This window comes from Hemicordylus capensis, chromosome 1 (genome assembly GCF_027244095.1).
Source record: "Hemicordylus capensis ecotype Gifberg chromosome 1, rHemCap1.1.pri, whole genome shotgun sequence".
Taxonomy (NCBI): domain Eukaryota; kingdom Metazoa; phylum Chordata; class Lepidosauria; order Squamata; family Cordylidae; genus Hemicordylus; species Hemicordylus capensis.
In genome coordinates this window covers 149,658,164-149,680,300 of record NC_069657.1, presented here as the reverse complement: position 1 = coordinate 149,680,300, position 22,137 = coordinate 149,658,164, and the positions used below count along the sequence as shown (strand labels likewise).

General features: G+C 45.0%; 2 protein-coding genes across 8 annotated transcripts in view; one reads left to right on the top strand and one right to left on the bottom strand.

The window, feature by feature from the left end:
• RNF25 (ring finger protein 25) overlaps window positions 1-5,045 on the bottom strand; it is a 40,001-nt gene extending 34,956 nt beyond the window's left edge. Inside the window, exons 1-2 of one of the 2 annotated variants that reach the window (XM_053284220.1) lie at window positions 4,814-5,045; window positions 147-221 (exon numbers count right to left, since the gene is read on the bottom strand). In XM_053284220.1, the coding sequence (XP_053140195.1) occupies window positions 147-221; window positions 4,814-4,872 (134 nt within the window). In that variant the 5' untranslated portion in view covers window positions 4,873-5,045. Of the gene's footprint in view, window positions 1-146; window positions 222-4,350; window positions 4,569-4,813 lie in introns of those variants that run through there. The other variant, XM_053284227.1, reaches the window with a different exon arrangement.
• STK36 (serine/threonine kinase 36) overlaps window positions 4,867-22,137 on the top strand; it is a 36,150-nt gene continuing 18,879 nt past the window's right edge. For 2 of the 6 annotated variants that reach the window (XM_053284181.1, XM_053284136.1), the window contains exons 1-16: window positions 4,917-5,294; window positions 6,262-6,380; window positions 6,579-6,719; window positions 7,982-8,059; window positions 8,703-8,833; window positions 8,919-9,168; window positions 11,565-11,658; window positions 11,773-11,942; window positions 12,050-12,237; window positions 12,324-12,438; window positions 12,549-12,692; window positions 13,188-13,367; window positions 14,156-14,253; window positions 15,708-15,813; window positions 18,482-18,623; window positions 20,082-20,209. In XM_053284181.1, the coding sequence (XP_053140156.1) occupies window positions 6,297-6,380; window positions 6,579-6,719; window positions 7,982-8,059; window positions 8,703-8,833; window positions 8,919-9,168; window positions 11,565-11,658; window positions 11,773-11,942; window positions 12,050-12,237; window positions 12,324-12,438; window positions 12,549-12,692; window positions 13,188-13,367; window positions 14,156-14,253; window positions 15,708-15,813; window positions 18,482-18,623; window positions 20,082-20,209 (2,049 nt within the window). In that variant the 5' untranslated portion in view covers window positions 4,917-5,294; window positions 6,262-6,296. Of the gene's footprint in view, window positions 4,886-4,915; window positions 5,295-5,653; window positions 5,805-5,844; window positions 6,153-6,261; window positions 6,381-6,578; window positions 6,720-7,981; window positions 8,060-8,702; window positions 8,834-8,918; window positions 9,169-11,564; window positions 11,659-11,772; window positions 11,943-12,049; window positions 12,238-12,323; window positions 12,439-12,548; window positions 12,693-13,187; window positions 13,368-14,155; window positions 14,254-15,707; window positions 15,814-18,481; window positions 18,624-20,081; window positions 20,210-22,137 lie in introns of those variants that run through there. The other 4 variants (XM_053284146.1, XM_053284162.1, XM_053284171.1 and 1 more) reach the window with 4 other exon arrangements.

Here is a 22,137-nt window from a genome sequence, read left to right as displayed (position 1 = left end):
ATCCAAACACAGTCTATGAAAGCGGCAGGGGAATCATTTAAAGCCTCTTACACCAAGAACCAGGCTCTGGAACTGCATGTGTAGGGTTGCAGGAATTATCAAATTTTAATTGATAATTTAAGAACATCCGGCAATACTACAAATACCTGCCATTTCCTTTAGACACCTGTAGCTCATCCAAGTAGATAGATTCCAAGACTTCCACCTCTGAAATTAGAGCCCTAAAAAGAAAGAAACAGTGTTATGCAGGGCTCCTTCCTTCAGTTCTCTCCTAACTGGATAACACATAAATTTTTAAGGTCCAACAGCACTGTAGCAAGCAAGTTCCTCCCAAACGCTATGGTGCAAACTAGTCTTTTTTTAAAACTGAAAAAATATCTTAATATAAAAATACAATTCTAACAAAGAATACATTACACAATTATAACAAAGAAAACGGGAATACACCATTAATCTTTGTGTTCCAAAAAGTAATAAACAAAATCTATCTTTATACAAATTTGTCTGCTTTTACATTCAGTTCTGATCTTCTAAAATAATTTAACTTTAAGTAACGCAAATGTCCCAAATACATTTACACCAATCTGTTACTGAAGGTGGATATGAACATTTCCAAAAAGATGAGATACAGAGTCTTACAGCTGAAAAAAAACAACACAATTCTAAATCATCCTCTTGATGTGTTCAGAAAACCAAAGAAACTCCATTTTGCCTAGAAAAGCTCATTTTAACTTAAAGTAACCTAGCCCAAACTCAGGGACATCACTGCCTCTCATGATTAACGTCATTATCTCTTTCCAGCAAAATTGTATCTATGAAACTAGTTAACACAGTCAAGGTTCTCACTGTTTTTTGCTGACAGTTAAGAAAACAGGATCTAACCAAATAAGGAGTAATCACCCAATAAACAATGAATCATTCGCATGCGTACTAGATACTTGGGCCATGTATACTGTGTCTAGGGTGTCAGCACCATTTAGATTGTCTGTATAAATGTAAGATGCACCTGTAACCAAACTGTAATCAGTTTGAGAGCATGAGCCTATTGATTACCTATTGCTGACTGCAGAGCAATAAAGCCTCAATTAATAATTCCCAATCCTTGTGTCTGACTGATTGGCTAAGTGGACCCAGGAACGAGCCCCAACTACATCACTCTAAAGCAGGGATTCTCAGCGTGTGGGTCCCCAGATGTAATTGGACTTCAACTCCCATAATTCCCAACCAAAGGCCACTGGGGCTGGGGATTATGAGAGTTGAAGTCAAATAACATCTGGGGACCCACGCGAATCCCTGCTCTAAAGCTACCCCTTTGACATAACCAAAAAGGACTATTTTTGGATTGTATGTCAAGATGTATCCAGTTATCTCCTGAATGTTCAACCAGAACTGCACAATTAAAGGACAAGTCCAAAACAAATAGTAAATGACAGCTTCAGGGCTTTGACATCTCCAACAACTATTTTCACCGAACTTCTAAATATGTGACAATTGCACTGGGGTTAAGTAGCAATGGTACTGTAGTTTCCAAGAAACTCTCTTTAATGTTACCTACATACTTTGACACTTTTACCTAGGCAACACCATTCTTCCTGGGAAATGGACTCAGCCAAATCTTTCTCCCATTTATACGCATGGTGTGCCCCGCCAAAAAAATATCTAGCAATAAACGGTACGATGGACCAGTCAGACCTTTAAAATGAAATGTCATTAATAAATATTCAACAGATTCATTACCATCTATGGTCTTTAATTTCTGCAATAACTTCACCAAAATGTTTCTGATCTGAAGGTACTGAAACAAGTTTTGTCTTTCCGCATTCATCTTTTCCACTACTTCTGAGTAATTTAATGGTGATATATCTTTATGTATTATATCTGAAACCTTAAATAATTGATACTTGGCCCAAAGGATAATATTCCCTAATATTTCTGGTAAAGAAAATATGTCATTATAAAATACTGTTGTTAATGGAGATAATCCTGGACAAAGCTGTTTTTATATTTATACTATACTGACAAAATTGGTAGTTTATCAAATCAGTTTTTTATATTTACCTTTAGTTTCCCCTCCTATATTCTACTAAATGCAACCACAGGGCTCTGTGGTCACCAGGAGTCAACACTGACTCGACAGCACACTTTACCTAAAAGCTTAAGCTGATGTACTGGGATGGGGGGGGAGACTTGTTGGAGAAGGCATGTATCTAAATTGGCACAATACATACAACTTATATTTTTTTAAAAATCAATCCCACTTTTCTTCTAGTTGTTTGGGAATTCAAAGCAACTAACAGAGATATGCTTAGTATTAGAGCAAAATAATACAATAGCAATTGAGGATGTGCCCGAAACGTTTCAGAGGCCATTACAGAAGCCTCTGAAATGTTTTGGCCACCAGGGCCGTTTCAGATTTCGGAGGCAGCGGGGGAGAGTGCACTTACCCCTCCCGTCGTATTTCCCCCGCTGGCGCTCTGTTGTATCAAAGCCCCTCGGGGTGGCAGCATACCTCCCAGGCGTGCATACGCCTGTCGAGTGCACTAGCACATGTGATGGGTGCACGCACGCCCGGTATTTCCGGCCACTTCCGGCCGAGGATGGCAACGGGGAGGCAGGGAGGTACGCTGCCACCCTGAGGGGCTTTGATACAATGGAGCGCTGGCGGGGAAAATGCAGCAGGAGGGATAAGTGCACCCTCCTCCACCCTTAAAGGAGCACCCCTGCCACCTCTGAAATGCGGAGGAGTGGTTCCGGGCACATCCCTAATAGCAATGAAGCCATATAAGTCTCCCTAGAAAAAAGCACTGGCACCACAATCAAAAAGGCCCTGTGCTGAACCATGGTTGATGGAGGGGGGGGCCCCTGAAGCATGACCTCTGATCTTGAGCAGAGTGTGGGTGTGGGAGAAAGGGTGTGTATGGGAGAAAGCAGTCTTTAAAGTACTCAGATCCCAAGCAATGTGATGATGACAACGACAATGTTGTTGCTGAAGGGTATTTATACCACTTCTTTTAAAAAGTTCATAACAGGATTTACATAGCAAAAGGAATGAGAAGATGTTTCTCTGGTCCAAAGCAACTTGCAGTGTAAAAAAGAAACACATCAAAGGCTTTATAAATGAGAAGCAGCACACTGAACTGAACCCCAAAACAAGGAACCAATGCAGAACAAATAATATTACAAATGTATGTTCTGTTGTAATACTACAACTGTATGTTCTATTATCATTCCAGATAATAGTCTTGACGTGGCATTTTAGGCCAACTGAAGTTTCTAGGCATTTAGAAGGGAAGTCCCATACAGAGTGCATTAAAGGAGTCCAGTCTTGAGGTTACCTGAACATGAACGGTCATGATCAGGTCTTTGCTGCTGGTAATGAATGATAATAAAAGCCTGTAGCTGAGGATACCAGAGGAAGGCTGTCAGTTTCTCTTTTGTTTCTGTGGCCTGACAATGACAGAACATGCAACCCCCTAACTGCAGTGAGCAGAAACAGTTGTAATTTTAAAAGAATGAAAGGTCTTTGAATAGAATATTGCTGCAATATCCTTTAAAAAGTTGGTGGGGGGGGGAAGCTAAGATTTGCATCTTAGCTAAAATAGCTGACTGAAAGGGGATCTCTGGGTCAGCATCTATGAATCCTGTGAGACAATTATTCTCAAAAAGAGGAAGGCATTTTTGCCTACCAGTTGTAAAAAACTAAGGAATTTTCTGAGAGAGCAAAGGAAGAGGGACAAAAGAAATGACCCAGCACAGAACTAGATTTTGTTCTGGGGTTCTTGGTCTTCTCAGACACTACAACCCTATTCAAACACTTTGTTCAATAATCTCATAATCAGTGTACACATGTACAGATCCATATGCACATGCAAATTATTTACACTATTCATACATTCAGTAGCAGTATCGGGGGGGGGGAAACACTGAGGGGGCACAGAAGAGGCAAAGGGCATTTCTAGGAGGGCAAGCTGTGTCCCATTAAGATTTTTGCAACAAAAATCATAGTATATTTCACATTAACACTCTCATCCTGAACATATTTTCACAGAAATAAATCCTGTTGAGCTCATAAATTGGAATATGTTCCCTACTGAAATAAGAGCATCTCCTTCTCTGTCTGTTTTAAGGAAGAACCTCAAAACTTTCCTGTTTTCACAGACTTTAATTTTAATAATTTTAAAATTTTGTTTTAATAACTATTTTATTCTCATGTATTTTAATCTGTGACTTTTAAATATTTTAAGTTTTGTACTCCCCCCCTAGAGATGTACATAACAGGCAGTATAGAAATATAATTGATAAATAAATAAGTGGTGGGGGAGCTGCTTGCTTCGGGGAGGGGCCACTTACCCACTCATACTCCCCCAGCCATCCTTGTTCCCTATGTTCAAAACATGTACAGTAACCCGCTTATCTGTACAATATTTTAAAGAGACCTATATAAAGATTCCCTTCTTAAATGACCACATGTCATTTAGCCGTGCACACAAAACCAGTACCAGACACAAAGTAACGTTTGAACAGGGCTGAAGACAAGTCACTCGCCGCCTCTGTGTCCCCTCCCCCGGAAGGCCAAGAGGTGCGACCGGGCTGTATGTCGGTCCCCCGCGCTCTCTCGGTCGTCAGAACAAAGAAGAACACGGAGCACAGGACAGGTTCCGCATGGCGGCATGACATAAGCATATCAGGAGACCAGAACGAGGCCCAACTAAAGCATTACAAAGAAATGCCGGGGGGGGAGCAGAGAGCTCCATTCACTGGCCCTCTTCCTCTGAGAAAACAGGAAAAACACCGAAGTTCTTCCCCTGCTTACCAGTCCGCCGCTGCTGCTGCTCCTTCTTGCCCTCCACCCCGGGCTGTTGCTGCCGCCATCTTGCCCCTACAGGTACGGAAACGGAACCACTTCGAGTTCAGCCAGGCCCTCTTCCGGCACCGGGGGTTGCTAGGCAACAGCTCGGCGACGCCGTGGTCCGGCGCTTGCGCCAATAACTGACCAGCCAACTACCCAAGGTTCTCCTTCGCCGCCCACTCCTCTGCCCCGCCTAGGGCGCCTCACACCCATTTGCAAAAGCTGGATTCCAACTCTCGCCCTCGGTGTTGAGTTCGGCGGGGGTGGCGAATTCTTGGTGTGAGTCGGGGGTGGAGCCAGCCTCCGAGAAGGGGGCACAAGGTGGGGAGGAGGGGCGTACCCGGAGCGCCGAAAGTGCCGCCACACGAGTCTTGTGCCGCCTGAAAGAGACTAGAGTAAGACGCCTTTGCTTACAGATGCTGTACTCTAAAATGTTGGTTTAACGGTAAGTCTTACCAGTTCGTTCAGCTGGCCTCCTACGGTAATTCTTAGCAAAGGCGGCCCTGTTGCGGCTTGAGCCTTTGTAAGCGAAGCTTCCCTTTCTACAAGTGTGTCAGTCTGTGTGATCCAGCAAGCTGGGCAGGAGGCATCGAAGAAGCAGCAGCAGCCGGTGGCGGATAAGGGGCGGCCCGACCTTATCCCCTGATCTATGTTTACTCGGAAATCACGTGTACCTTATTTTTTGTTACAGCCGTAGAATTGTTATGATGTTTGTTATCATTAACTGAGCTGAAATGAAGTGTTGTTTTTGTTGTTTTTGTGTGTGTTTGTTTTCCGGATTGCTGATGCTTTTGAGTAAGCCAGACAGGCATGGAAATAAATAAATGGGATGCACAACAGATAAATGGATAATCTTGTGGACGCGGAAAAGCCTGCCTCCTTGCGGTGTTGCCTGACACTTGCACTCCAGGAAATATCAGCGCTGTTGACAGATAGCCAGCGTCCTGCGTCTGTGGTGACTGGTTTTTCACCTTCCCTCAGTTTGTTGTTGCGAAACCAGCTAAGGTTGAGTTTGGCACCTCAAAAACCTGTCAGATTTGTCGTCCAGCTTACGCCACTGGACTTTCTTTGTTTATTTTGTAATCCAGCATTTACTCGACCTCTGCATTACAAAATGGCATTGTATCCCCAAATCTCATGCGATCTCCCAGGAGAAATCTAGAGTATGGGTTCCTTTGCCAGGCATCATTTGGAATGGACTGGTGATCTGAAACCTGTGTCGGTCAGCAAGATAAACAGGCAGGGCTAAGTTCTAAGGCATTAATAGGGACATTCATGCCCTAGAACCTAGGGGACACATGTGGTGAGTATTAGAAGGAAGCTATGGAGATGTAGTATATATAAATGCCAGCAAGAGGCTGGTACGGGGAAAGGCCAAAACCTGTAACAGCTCTCTCTCATTGCATTTTCAGGCTATAAGCCCATCCCCTTCCCCTACATTCTCATCATGGAGAGATATCATGTTTTGGAGATGATTGGAGAAGGCTCCTTTGGAAGGGTGTACAAGGGACGCCGAAAATACAGTGCACAGGTGAGAGCAGCAGGGGAGGGAGAAATTGATCTCATCAAGCGTTAATCTGAGGAGAATAGTTTTGAAAGAAATCTACTTAAGAAGTTGTGAGTCTGTAGTGCTAAAGGTCTTACAGTCAGTCTTTCAGGGCAGAAAAATAGGTAGAGGAGGGAAAGTAGTATGTGACATGTTTCCAGGTTTTTGTTGTTGCTTTGATAGGTGGTGGCCTTGAAGTTTATACCCAAAGTGGGTCGATCACAGAAAGAGCTGAAGAATTTGCAGCGGGAAATTGAGATAATGAGAGGACTTCATCACCCCAATATTGTTCAGATGCTTGACAGTTTTGAGACTGACAAAGAGGTGAGGAGCTAACTGAGAGTCAGGTGAAAGTGTGAGAAGATCACTGAGTAGGTGCAAAGACCTGGAAATCCCAGCGTTTTGAACAGTTTAGAGTATATGGTATTCCCATAATGTCCTAGTTGTTTCTCAGGAGAAGTGGACCAAGAGTCAGTTCTTTTCGTGACTGCTATTAAATTACTCACCCTGTTTGTGGATGACTGGATTTCTAAACCAGGCCTACTAGCGCATGAGGCTCAATCGTCCAGTTAATCTGCTGAGATCTGTGAGAAGAAGTGGAGTGTCTTCCAATGAGTACATTGGAAGCTGCCATATACTGAGTCAGACCATTGGTCTGTATAGCTCAATATTGTCTTCACAGATTGGCAGCGGCTTCTCCAAGGTTGCAGGCAGGAATCTCTTTCAGCCCTATCTTGGAGATGCCCCGGAGGGAACTTGGAACCTTCTGCTCTTCCCAGAGTGGCTCCATCTCCTATGGGGAATATCTCACAGTGTTCACACTTCTAGTCTCCCATTCATATACAACCAGGGTGGACCCTGCTAGGTGTGTGCCCAAAATTATGAAGGCCTCCGAAATGTTTTGGCGCTGGGGCAGGGAGTGGGGGAGGTTGGCATTTCGGCGCCGGCAGGTGTAGTACGTTAAGGGTGGGGGAGGGTGTACTCATTCCTCCTGCTACATTCTCTCTGCCAGCGCGCTGTTATTTTTAAGCCCCTCAGGGCAGCAGCGTTCCTCCCTGCTGCCCCGTTTCCCCCGTCGGCTGGAAGTAGCGAGCACGCATGCACACGCAACAGGTGCATGTGCAATCACTACTTCCGGCCGACGGGGGAAACGGGGTGGCAGGGAGGAACGCTGCTGCCCCGGGGGGCTTAAAAATAAGTGTGCCAGCGGGGGAAATGCAGCGGAAGGGGTGAGTACACCCTCCCCCGCCCTTAAAGTACTACCCCTACCGGTGCCGAAGATCTTCATACACATCCCTAGACCTTGCTTAGCTAAGGGGACATGTCATGCTTGCTACCATAAGATCAGCTCTCCTCTCTAGATCCTCTTCACATTGCCTTCTTAAGCTTTTGAGCCCTCCCTAGAGGTTGCCTTTGGCAAATTATCAGGATAAGGTGACGGCTGCTACAGTCCCTATACCTCTTGCTGATGGTGTTCTGTTGACTTTGAAAAGTGTAGATACTTGTGTCTTTATATTATTCCCCTCCCTATCCACCATCCTAGAGAATGTTTTGATGTGTCTTCCGTTCTGGTTTTTCTCCCTCAGGTGGTGGTAGTAACAGATTATGCTGAAGGGGAACTCTTTCAGATCCTGGAGGATGATGGGAACCTGCCCGAGGAGCAGGTAACTGTGACCCAATGGGCAAGAGTGGGGAGTAGATGCTTACATAAGCAGAGGGATAACTATAGGAAAGAAAGAGTAATAGGACCTTGGAGTGTAGGCCACAAGCCCTGCACATTTGTATGTGCCACGAGCCTGCTTTATCTGAAGCTGCAACCTTGATGTAAGGGAAGGTAAAGTGTGCTGTCAAGTCGATTTCAACTCCTGGTGCCCACAGAGCCCTGTGGTTTTCTTTGGTAGAATACAGGAGGGGTTTACCATTGCCTTCTCCTGCACAATATGAGATGATGCCTTTCAGCATCTTCCTGTATCGCTGCTGCCCGATATAGTACCAGCGGGGATTTGAGCCAGCAATCTTCTGCTTGTTAGTCAAGCATTTCCCCACTTAAGGTGCTGCAGCCTTTATGTACAAATTCTAAAAATAAATTTCAGTGTAACTGGAGGGCAATTTTGCCCTCTGTTTTGGAGGAGAAAAATTGACTGGGCCCGAAACAACTATACAGGTTGAAGTCTGTATATATGTGTCTGAGGAGGAGCTGTGATCCAAATTGAGGGGTTTCTGAAATAATGAAAAGTCTTTGTGCTGTATCTGAGGGGCATCTCCACTGACCTTTGCTAGGTGTCAGGATTGTTATTTCTCTCCCAGGTGCAGGACATTGCCTCTCAGCTGGTCTCTGCACTCTATTACCTTCACTCCCACCGGATCCTACACCGTGACATGAAACCCCAGAACATCCTGCTGGGAAAAGGTGGTGTGATTAAGCTCTGTGACTTTGGGTAGGTATCTTAAGATCTCTACTCCTCTACTACCAGTTCCTGGAGTCAATGCTGAAAGATCTCATTTGTACTTCTTCCTGGGAAGGTTTGCCCGTGCAATGAGTATCCACACCATGGTGCTGACATCAATCAAAGGGACTCCACTGTATATGTCTCCCGAGCTCGTGGAAGAGAAGCCCTATGACCATACAGCTGACCTCTGGTCAGTGGGATGCATTCTGTATGAACTGTATGTGGGAACTCCACCGTTCTACACCAATAGCATATTCCAGTTGGTCAGTTTGATCATCAAGGACCCCATCAAGTGGCCCAAAAACATGAGCCCTCACTTCAAGGTAACTGTCTATGAATGGTTTCATTATTCTCATTTTATCCACACAACAATCCTGTCCAGTGACTTAGCCATTGCCATCCAAGAAGCATATTGGGTAAGCAGGGATTTATGATTCAGAGTCTCTCATATGCATGTATCACATGGCCTGCACCTTTTGGTTTGAGCCCATTCTCTCCCTTGGAAACTTGGTAGGCAGATTTCGTATGAGTTCCTTTAAAAGTGCTTTTGAGCCTCTTCCCTGCTGTTTGCGTACATGTATGGAAGACACAAATGCAGTTTTAAATTCACTTGTACAGGCTTTTTAATTGTTTGAGGTCCATACAAGAAAGTGTATTTACAATCATAGGAGCACAGGAAAATGCTTTAGACAGTCAGACCATTGGTCTATCTAGCTCAGTGTTGTCTTCTCTGACTGACACTGACTCTCCAGGGTTTCAGACAGGGATCTTTGCCACCTCTACTTAGAGCTACCAAGGACTGAACATGGGACTTTCTTTATGCAAAGCATGAGCTCTACCACTGAGTTATATCCCCATCCCCTGATCACATTTCAACCTTGCTGCATTTTTTGTGTCTCCTATGAATGCATGACAGATACATTGTGTCTGAAGCACATTTTTAGTCTTCCACTCACCTATTTTTCTGTAGAGTTGTACTGTTTGGGAATGGCTTTTTTCACATTTTAACTTCTCTTCCCTGTATGGAAATACCTCTGGTCAGTATTAACAAGTACAGTACAACTTCCTTATCCAATTTCATCTCTTTCTCCATAACTGTGCACATTCATTTCTTTCATTTTCCCCACCCCCCTAGGACTCTGGTGAAACTGACAAGTTCAGAAGAAAGCTTCATCAAATTTGCTGATGTGGGTTTTTTTGTCAAGTACGTGTGAGCCGCTACCCATCACTGGTGGTGTACATTTGACTTGGTGGACCACAAGTTTGCGGACCTGTTTTTAAATTCATGAGGAGATGCTATGAGGACATTCTAGAACAGGGTTTCTTAACCTTGGGCCCCCAGATGTCGTTGGACTACAACTCCCAGAATCCTCAGCTGCAAATGGCTTTTGCTTGGGGATTATGGGAGATGTAGTCCAACAACATCTGGGGGCCCGAGGTTAAGAAACCCTGTTCTAGAATAGAAATATGGCAAGAGGAGGAAAATCTCCATTAATTCTCTATCCAATCCACTTGTCCAACTGTCATTCAGAAGCTATGAATGACAAGGATCCACTCCTTCCCTGGGATAATCCATTAATCCCTCTAATTATTGTGAGCTACTAAGTCACAGCTGTTTATCTCATGAGATTTTGCGCACATAGAATTCCACATAGAATCCAGGATCTGACACATGATTTGGGCTCCTGGAATGATCCATGTGCATCTTGAAAACAAAGTGACTTTCTAGTTCTTATAACTGTGGCGAGAATTTGAAAAATGTGCCTCCTAACAAACTTCACACTTCCCTCATAGGTCATGATCATAGGTCACACTTCCCTCGTAGATCATGATCCCTCATAGGTCATGATCTGCAGAACTTTACAGCCTTTACATATAATCTTACAGACCCTTGTGGGTGGGGTCTGCACTCCCAGTTCCAAGTCCACCAACAGTCTGCTTACTACACTACACTGGCTTTCAGTTCTCCCTTCCTGTTGACCTGCAACTTGCTACTGCACCATGCTAATTACTAGAATTGATTCTTTCCCTTTCTCTTTCTCTTAGGGAACCTTCAGTCTCTCAAATATCCAGTTAGCTTTTCCATTCTCGCCCAGCTTCTGCTTGCCTTAGCATTCACAATCCCTGCCTCTGTTTGTCCACCTATTGGCACTGAGCATCAACATCCTCATTGCTTCTTGCCTCTTCCCCCCATTTTCCTTGGCTTTGTGTCTCAATTCTCCCAACCACTCCTTTCATGAGTTTGGTGTAATGTCTCCTTGATGCCACTGAATCATAAACCTGCCAACCCCAAAATTCCAAGTTGCAATTGTTTCAACAGTTTCAGCTATATGGATCTCTCCTCTCTTGTTCTACCCCCCCACTTCCACTTTTTTCTGAGAATAAGACTGGGAATAAAATGTATTTGCTAAGAGATGGGCTTTTGTACAACATCATTTTCTGGCAGTGTCATTAGGGCCTCAAGGTTTCTTTAGGCACAGGCAATTGCAAGACCTAGAAACTTGAGCATAGAAACAAAAAGCAACATTCTCAGGATTCTAGCACTCAGGGCAACTTCTTTTTTTACATGTGGTTGGGTTGAACTTGAAGACATCTTTCCAGTAGTAACCAGGACATTGAATTAACTCTGTGAATTTGCTGATTTAAAGTAGGATTTTAGATTGTGGGGGAGTTTCAGGTAGTGTGGATGTGCAGCTGAATATCTCTGATCATTGTACAGAGTTTCTTGCAAGGTCTGCTGATGAAGGACCCTCATCAGCGCCTGTCCTGGCCAGAGTTGCTTTATCACCCTTTCATAGCTGGACGGGTCACTGGTGAGTACCATCCCCCCACCCACTCTTTCCCTACAATCTGGCTTTTGCATCTGCCTTTCCTTGTAGACCTGAATCCAAACAAGCTCAGTCACTGACCTGGACCCTCTCTTACAGTGATTGATGACACAGCAGAGCAGGGCATTGTCAGTCCATTTACCAGCAAACTGCCCCCTGAACTACAAGCATTGAAAGAGCAGCAGACACACTCTCTAGCTCCTCACAGTGGTCAGTCAAAGATCTTGAGCAAGGCACGACAAAAGATGGCCCAGGAGGCTCGGAGAAAGGTGAGGGGCTGGGCATGTAGCACTGTTCCTGTCAAAGCCTTTCGTACGATGATGGAGTTCACATCATTGCAGCCCTGTTTGACCACATGCTGCTTGACCCCTTGCAGGAGTTGGGGAAATCCAAAGCTCCTCCTAAGGGTGAAACCACCAAAGGAAGCCAGAGCCCCTCATGCAAAATCCACCTTGGTCAGACAGCTCCCAAAGAAGGATATCAGGCAGCTCCCAGCACTGGAGACCAGAGGCGCCCTGCTCTGGGAGAAGAGTGGGAGCAAAAAGAGGCTTCTCCCACACCTCGGTGAGGAGAAGGAGCTGGAGTTGAGGGAGAAGGTTTGCTGCTGTCTAGCCAGGCTTCAGTCTCTCATTCCTCTTCTTTGTGGACAGGGAGAACCGGATCACGCAGGATTATGAGCAGGAGTTCCTCCAGCTGAGGCCAGAAAGTGGCAGAGCAGAGATGCAAAGCAGACATAGTATTGATACTGTAGACCTGGAGAATGAGGTGAGCACATGGCCAGACACGGCACTCCTCCACATAGTAGCAAGGGTGGGCGGGGGCTTTCCTGGCTTCCTGATCATTGTGATCTTCATTGACTATCTCTTGCTCCTTAGGAGTTGGATAGTGATGAGGAGTGGCAACACCTGATGGATGCCACAGATCCTGCCCATGTGCAGCTGAGTGCCCCACTAAGTCTTCTAGGGGACCCTGCCTTCGTGCAGCGCATCCATGCCCGGCTCAGAGATTCTGGTCAGCAGGTAAGTCGTAGTGCCTGTAGCAAAGGGCTGGAAACACAGGCTGAGCATGTTTGCTGTAGGCCATTCCTTCAGAGCGGTATAAGTTGTTTAAAAAAAAAAAAGAGGGAAGGAACTAATGGAAACATCCTTCAACTGCCAAGCCCCCTTTGGCAGCTCTAGGCTGTTAAGGTGAGCCACAGGCTTAAAAGGATGACAAGACTCTTAAGAATCCAAAGAGTCATTATAGAGTATTGGGGGTGGGGAGCCTGGAGGGAGAATTGAGGGTGTTCATTTGACTGAGATACTCTCTTCTCTTGGAACAGTATGCAGAAGCAATGCATACAAAATGAACTTAGGGACAGCATAGAATCGGTGAGTCGCATCATGCTTCTCTAGGAGTACTCTAGGGGCTTAGGTGATGGTCTGTGGCGAATGTTGCTGCCTCTCGCACAGCTTTTGGCCTGCATTGGCAAGAGTTGTATGTTTATGTACATTGATCCCCTTCTCCTCGCCTAGGTTCTGGAGGGAATGCTTGAGGGGGCATCCCACCTTCGTCCTGCCCTCCGTGTCATTGGCAATTTGCTAAGTACTCGCTGTGATTCAGAGCTGCTGTACACCTTCTGCAATGACATAGGACTACCCAACTTCCTGGTGCAGTTAGTGGAGAGCATCCTTGAGAGCTTCAACATCAAGCAGGTAGGGAAGAAGTACTCTCTGAGAGATTAGCTTGCATCCTAAAAAGCCAATACTTCTGCATGACTAGCACGCAGTTACTTGTATATATGTGGCTAGTTCTGCATATGAAATTATAATCTCACCTGTATTTCAGTCTGTTTATTCAGAAGAAGAAAAAGGTTATGTAAAGTTACTTATGTAGAGCACTGTATTTTTGCATATATACCCCATGGGTGATACATTTTTTATTTTATTTTATTTTGGCATCCCATGAGGGGTGGTGCAGGGATCTATGTGAGTGCAGGTTATAAAAAATTATTTTTACCTTGGTTTTGTTTTAAAATATTAATTCACTTTATGTCATGCTTTATTTGCCAATTTCCTAGTGCTGAGAATGAGATGAGATGAGTGGGCAGGGGAGTAATCTGTGTTGAGGGATGTGAGGAGAAACCTCCCACAACAGAGTATGCTCTGGTGGTAAAGTAGTTCAGCCCAAGAGATTATCTGGAGACAGTAGGCAGAGTTCAAAAACAAATGAAGATGTATTAAGAAACTAAAACATCACATACTGAGAGAAACCTAGAACAACATACACAAACAGGCACTAGCCTTCAGCAACAACTGAACAATTATAACTGATTCTAAGTGACCAAGGGAGACCTATTAAAATCTCATCATGCCTCTAGTGGCCAGAAGAGGTTACTGTGCTTTAGAATTCTCACTTGTAACAATTTGCATGTTCCTACACTGCTAATCACTCAGTGCACACTGATAACTGGTTCTTTCATTCTTCTCTATCTGTCCCACAGCAACCCTGGTACATCACACTGCTAATAGACATAACTGCTGTGATGTCAGCCTATTTTGCCAGTGATTTCAACCATGGGCAAGGCGGAAAGAAGCAAAGGTAAAGACATTGTGAGGTGGATAGCCTATGGAGGGGAATAGTGTGCCTTGTTTGCAAACACAGAGTAGATGCAATGGACATGGCCAAGAATGCAATCTGGAAGGAGTTCCCCTCTCCTGATTATGTATCGTGCTATTGTTTGATTTGAGAACTGAGCATGGCAAATTCTTCCCCTAAGTTATTGCCTGCCATTATAAGAGGGATTGAGCTGTAGGGAGGATGGGAGAGCCTAGATGCTTGTCTTCAGCTAATTCCATGTTTCAAGAATAAAGTCCTATATTTAATGTATAGACACAACTCTTGAATTTGGATGATTGCTCTTAACTACTGGCTCAAATTAGCCCTTTGCCCTAGAGGCCTGGCCCCGTTAACACTGCAGAACAACTTCCAGTCCTCTTGGAAGCGGGCAGTCTATGATAGGATGGCGGTACTGGATTTCTCTCTGTCTCTCCTCCTTGCTATGGGCTGTGATAAGGCGAAAGTGGCCATTAAACAGAGGATCCTGGATATGGAATGCCAGGCAAATCTAAGTAGGGACCTGGTTTCCTGGCCTCAGATAGCTCTAGGTTCATGGTCTCCTCCACTGAATATTTGACACAGTTGGAAATACCAAGCCACAGAAGGACGTTCACCCTTGCCTGATGTCATGCCCTTCCATCCACTGTTTTGGAGGGAAAATACAGGAAGATTCCATTTGCAGAAAGGCTTTGCCTCTGTGCCTCTGGGGAGGTAGCAACCACTGAGCATGTGCTCCTTTCTTGCAATTTCTATAAAGATAGCTGAGATAAACTCATTCTCCCTCTACTACTCAGCTGCTCTGGTCGCCCCAGCCAAGTCTACACTAAGATGCTGCTCTCTGGTGAAAAGTGGACTTCCACGTACAATGCTGCTAGGTTCTGCACGGCAGCGTGCAAGATCCATCGGACCCAGACTGTAGCCCATAATCCATGAAGCTGATTTTACTAGATCCTCTTATTTTAGTTAATAACTTCATTTCCCTTTTTACCATATAGTACATTTTATAGTCTCTCTCTCTCTCTCTCTCTCTCTCCACATGGTAGATGTATTTTATTCATTGAGAGTTGTATTTCATAATTGATTGACTTTATGTAGCAGATTTTAAAATCCCAACTATTATCCATTTTAGTTAGCCGTCTTACTATTTTAATTAGATGTTTTATGCTATATTTTAGTTATATTTTATATTTTAGCTACCTCGCTTGCACTCCACAGTATATCTTAAATAGCTTGTATTTTTATACCCTCATTCTATTAGTCTTAACTGTAATACAAATCTCAATGTTATAGTTTATAGTAGTAACACATGTAACATTCATTTTCATAATAATCTGATTGCCTTATCTATTTTACTGTATTACTGTATTATAACCTGTGCTGGTCTTTGACCGTAATAAAGATGATTGATTGATTGATTGACACAACTGTTTCTCTAGTTTGCAGGCATTCCACACCTCTGCCAGCCACTTCCTAGCCTTTCTGCCTACATTGTTGGCTCAGGCCACAGACCTAGAGGGCAAGCTGCGAGAGCAAAGCCTCATGGTAAGGGGCTGGTTCTGATGGCCTGTCCTTCTGATCTACTCTGCTTCATCCTGCCCCAGGCTCTCCCCCTCACCTGTTTACTTGAACTTCATAATTGCCCTGATCCATATGCATGAATAAGAGGTTCCATCCCTTTGAGGCTTTCGTCAGCTGCACTTTATTCCATAGCTATGACTAGCTAAATTGTAATTCTCCATTAGGGTAGCATATCTTCCATAATGGTCTCTTAATTGAATAAAAACTAAAGAAGGACGCTTCTGGATCAGAATGGGCATCAGTCTATTTCAGCTGTCTGTTTTTTACAGAAGCCAACCAGATAACTCCAGAAAGCCTACCAGCAGGACTTGAAGGCAATAGCTCTTCCTTGCAGCTAGCACCTGGTGACATACATTCTCTGAAGATTGACACTCTACTTAAGTCAATCAGCAGCTATTAGCCATGATAGCTCTCTTCCATGAATATGTCTAATCCATTCAAACCAGCATCCGTCATCCTATTTTGCTGCCAGGGGCGTAACAAGGCTGGAGTGGGCCCAGAGACAAAATTTTAAAATGGGCCCCTTGCTGATACACACACACACACACACACACACACACACACACACACACACTTCACAATATATAGTCATGTGACTTGCCTCTGGGGAGCCCCTCGAGGTGTGGGGGGCCCCCAGGCAGCCGCCTCCCCTTGCCTAATAGTAGTTACGCCCCTGTTTGCTGCACTGAATTCCATAGTTATGAGTTGTGTGAAGAAATAGTTTCTTCCACTTGCCCTGAATCTACTGCCCTGAAAATTATTAGGAGATCTTTTCTCTCACACAAGCAATATTGGAATCATTGTACACTGTTCCCTGGAAACATGATCATCATCATCAATCACCATTAAAAAAAAAAAATCTCTTGTGGCGACAACTGGAAAATATCATTCAATGGTTTTAGAATTACTAGCTGGGCTGGGCGCAGAACATCTGCACCTCTAATTCTCCCCCATCCACCACCCTAGCTTCTCCTATCCCCGGCGCTGCTGCCCCTGGCCATCCTTCCTTTTGGCCAGCAGGCGAAAGAGGGGTGCGCCACCCTCTCCACCGCCCGACTGCTGGTTTTGCAGCCGGTCATCACCTTCCGCCCATCGGATGGGCCATCATTCCTTTTGGCCGACCAGCAGGCCAGAGAGAAAGTGCACTGCCCGCCTGCCGGCTGCCATCTTCTTCCAGCCGGGCCATCCTTTCTTTTGGTGGGTTGGAGAGAGAGAGGCTGCGCTGCCCACCTGCGGACGCAGTAGTTTTCCCACGCACCTGCCCGTCGCTGCTGTTTTCTCTGCCTGGCGGTGGCTGGCCACCACCATTAGCTGTCGTCCCCCGCCCGCAGCCGGCCAGCTGCCACCACCATTTTCTCCCCCTGCCCGTACCCGTCACTATCTGGTAGCTGCTCGTAAACTCTTGCAAGAACTGCCACACATGAGATTAGCCACGGGTATGCCTTAGAGAAATATATATAAAGAAAGAAGATGTGCTAAGAATGACAGTTTTTAAAATAATATACTGAGACAGTAGAGAGTTTAGAAACATATATGGGGAATTAGAAAAGAACTTGAGGCCTTTCTTTCACTTCAAGATTGGATTTCTGGCTCTAAAATGATCTGGCTCTAAAATGTGTGTTCTGTAACTTTTCAGCAGCCTTTTCAAACCGTGCATAGCTATTCTGCAGAGAGGTGAAACCACTTCCTTAATCCTATTCACTGATTCCTTGTGAATCTATCCAACAATCACATTATCCCACATATTTCACCTTTATACTAAAATATTAGGCTGAACTCTTGGATCAGTTGTTCATTTGCTCCAACCTCTAGGCCTACTACATCTATTGTGATCTCAGCAGCATACCTTTGTGTGTGGCTCTGGAGACTGTTTCGTCCCTTCACTCTCAATCCTGCTCCATCTACAGGTGAAACTCTGAAAATTAGAATATTGTGCAAAAGTCCATTAATTTCAGTAATGCAAATTAAAAGGTGAAACTGATATATGAGACAGACGCATTACATGCAAAGCGAGATAAGTGAAGCCTTAATTTGTTATAATTGTGATGATCATGGCGTACAGCTCATGAAAAGTATACAGTGTACTGTGCTTGATTGGCCAGCAAACTCGCCTGACCTGACCCCATAGAGAATCTATGGGGCATTGCCAAGAGAAGGATGAGAGACACGAGACCAAACAATGCAGAATTGCTGAAGGCCGCTAATGAAGCATCCTGGTCTTCCATAATACCTCATCAGTGCCACAGGCTGATAGCATCCATGCCACGCCGCATTGAGGCAGTAATTGCTGCAAAAGGGGCCCAAACCAAGTACTGAATACATATGCATGCTTATACTTTTCAGAGGTCCGATATTGTTCTATTCTTCAATCCTTGTCTTCTTGGTTCCATGTAATATTCTAATTTTCTGAGATTGTGGATTTGGGGTTTTCATGAGCTGTACGCCATGATCATCACAATTATAACAAATTAAGGCTTGACTTATCTCGCTTTGCATGTAATGCGTCTGTCTCATATATCAGTTTCACCTTTTAATTTGCATTACTGAAATTAATGGACTTTGCACGATATTCTAATTTTCCGAGTTTCACCTGTACATTGTAAACAGCAGCCCTTATTTCTTACCCACACAGTGTTTCACCTACTTGTGTGAGAGCATGGATAGCAGCTGCCCTTCTGTCTCCATCCCCTTCTACACAAGCTTGCTTGAGGATCATCACCCCCTGTTGGATGTACTCTGCTGTGGTGCCAGCTGTGAGCAGCCAGCAAAAGAAGGTAAGAGATGCTATGGAAGAAGTATTCATCCTGCTGCATTTTTCAGGGTGTTGTGAAATGCTCCAGACTGTCCCCTCACCATCCCATTCAGCCATGATGCTTGCTGGGTGACTCTGGACCAGTCACTTCTCTCTCAGCCTAACCTCCTTCACAGGGTTGTTGTGAGGAGAAACTTAAGTATGTAGTACACTGCTCTGGGCTCCGTGGAAGAAGAGCGGGATATAAATGTAAATAAATAAATAAATATGTTTGTAGCTGTTTGCTGCCAGTGTTCCCCCTCTCTGCTGTTCATCGACTTTTTAAAAATTGTTCTTCACTATATGATCTTCCCAATCAGGATCATACAGTGAATGTGATGACATCACTGCACCAAATAGCCAATCAGATTTGGCGACATGGCAGTATCTCTGAGGGCAAATGAAGCTGCATTACCCTGACCATGTGAGGGGAGAGCATCTCTCTTGCCGTACTGGGCCAATGCTTCCTGTGTTGCCGCACTGCAGTGCAACTGCCACAGTGCAGCATGGTGAGAGAGAGTGTCTGCCTGGTTGCCTTGACTGTGAAAATGGTCCCTAGCTTGTCCTGCTGTGCTTCTGGCCTTTTTGTTGAGGTGCCGTGTGGCAAGACAAAGAGTGACGGCCCATTTGCTCCAACAATGGGGACAAGTTTCCTCCCTATCATCCCTACACCTACACAAGGCACACAGTTCTGCACCATTTTGAGACTGCCCCCTGAAAAATAATAAAAGGTGGGGCACTTTTTTTGGCGGGGGCAGGGAGGGGTGAGGGTTTGCTAAAAACAGGCATGAAACCCAGTCCTTCATTTCAGCTTGGCGTGTGTCCATGTGTACGTGTCCCTGGTGCTCTAGTTTACCAGTGCCCTCAACTTCGATCCTTGCCCTCCCTATTGTGCCCCTCTGCCACTTGCTTGATGCTCCTCAATCTGGAACTGCTTCGCCTTAACCTTTCCTCTGACGCCATCCCTTAGCCTTGTCTGTGAATTCAGCTCATGATGGTTTGAATGTTAGTTATTAGTATGAGCTCCTTTTACCCCACAATAGTTTGGATCTCTGGGCCCTCACATAACTCAACTCACTCTTGCCTCACTGTAACATATCATTTCTTTCATATTTCCCTGCCAGTCAGTTAAGGCTTCTGCATGTCAGTGTTTGGCTGTTACCTTCTGGTTTTTGAAAGCTGGAACCAATCCCCCCTCTTTTTCTCTCTTTAAAACTCTTTTTAAGGTGTTCTATCCTTATTCCTTCCTGCCAGAAGCCACATTGGTCCCAGCACAAAGTTTGAAAACTAGGCAAGACCTGTCTTAATTCTGAATCGGTCTCCATGCCAAGGTGTATATCATTTGTCTTTGGCATTCCTTTTCCATTCCTCTTGTCAGCTTGATGTATTTGATCTTTCTTACTCACTTGTACTTTCTCCTGTGTGTTTTCTCCCCCAACAGTGTCACCAAAGGAGGCAAAGTCAGTGCAGGAGCGGAATAAATGCTTGGCAGCTGCTTTTACAACAACCTTGGCTGCAACCTGTGGCATCCCAGGAGGACACACTACATGTCATAAGGCCAAAAAGCAGGTGGGAGTTTTCTCAGTATTTATGCTTCTGCAACCTGAAGTGACGGACACTGGTAGTACCACCAGTACCCGTTATATGGAAAAGCAGCTACCACTCTGTTGCTCCCTAGGTTTGAGGTTCATGGTGATCCCAGTAGCAGCAAAGATGTTTGTTGCCTTGCTAGGAGGCAAGGGACCACTTTGCAGCACACCTCTATTGTGTCTTTGATAGATCTCTGGGCTGAGCTCTTTCGTGTCCAGGGGGGATTAAAGACTCACAATTCTTGGTGTCTAATTAAATGTTCAGTGAAATGCTTTTATCATAGTTCTCTTAATTTTTTTTCATTAAAAGCTGTTGGGAGGGGCCCTGATCCATATTTGGGCTGGGGTGTGAGAGGAAGGGAACCTTTCCCGTTCAAGTTTTCCTTGAAACTGCTATTGGCACTTTGTATATTTATATTCTAAAAATGAAGAGGTGGAAATGAGAATGCATTTCATGCTATATGTAGTTTACTCGTAAATCCAGCTGCTTTTGTGCCTAGAACCTGAAAAGCTTCTCAAATTGTATAGCTAGAATACAGGTGGCCCTCATTATCCGTGGACCACGTATCAGCAGTTGGGTCTTAGAGAACCAGTTTCTTAATCTGTGTTTAGAAAAATAGGTGAAATTTGCCTATCTGTGGTTTTGAGTGACTGGAAATGACTTCTGATGTATTTCCGGCCATTGTTTTATAGTGGAGAGCCATTTTGTGGCTCTTCTCTGTTGCTGGGACCGAGGACACCTCTGGGTTATCCTTCCCGTAAGCTCCAAGGCAGGACAGTTGATTGGATAGAAATAAAAAGCTACGCCTACTTGAAGCTGAGGGGGATAACCCCACCCAGTTCTTTTCTGTCCTCGAAAGCTCCAGGCAGCTATTTTTTCCTACTCTCATATCTTTGCTAATTCTGATTGTTTCCTTATTGATTGCTCCTTTCTGATTCCCTTCTCTTCTTACCTTGAATATGGTATAACTTTAAAAGAAAGAAAAGAAAAGAAAAACCTACTTTCTTCTGCTGGTCCTTCTGTTTCCCTTACTCCCCTCCCTCGCTGCATGTGGTGATTGGGGCGATTAACACGCTACAGCGTTCGCCTTCCAAAGGGGAGAGGCCCCCATGCTGACTTTCAGGCCTTGTTCAGTGAAAGCACAGTTGTCGGCCATGGCCGCCTGTGGGCCTTTGTGTGCCTGACTTCGCAGCATTTTTCCCAGTCAGCCACGGCCGCCTGTGGGCTGCACCTGACCCTGTATGTGGAGAGTTCCTCAGCGCCAGATATGGCCGCCTGCAGGCCGCTCGTACTGGCTATGTCTCCACCCCCTGTGCAAGCACCAGCAATTCAGGAGGTCCGGGAATCAGGCCACCTGCTGAGACTGCGCCTCACTCACTTCTTGTGGGCCCAGCACCAACTTTACGAATAAACTGTGGAAAACCGTGAGTCCCTGGGCAGTGGCTTTTCCTAGGTAAAAGGCGCCCAGTAGCTAATCCACTGCCCTCCTCAGCTGAGATCAGGGCGCTGGGTGTTTTTAAAGGAGTGGCTACACCTAAGATGGTGGCAAGGGGCCCTTATAAAATGGCTCAGGGTACCTCAGCGAATTTGGGTGCTGCAGGGACTGAGAATCAACCATCTCCCTCTGTCCCACAATCTAATTTGGTCAGGTCTGTTCCCCCTGAGTGGCAGGCATGGTTTTAAAATGCCATAAGTGATACTATTTACCAGATAAGACATGCTAAGAAACAAAGGGGATCCAGAAACAAAACAAAAAAAGCAAGAGGCGGGCAACTTCTTCAGAAAGTTCGGCTTCATCTAGCTCGCTGTGTCCCTCTCCCCGCAAGTTGAAGGCCAAAACCAAACATTTTAAAAACATAAAAAGTCCAAGGATAAGGCTTCTGCCACCAAGGACTACCATTCTTCTG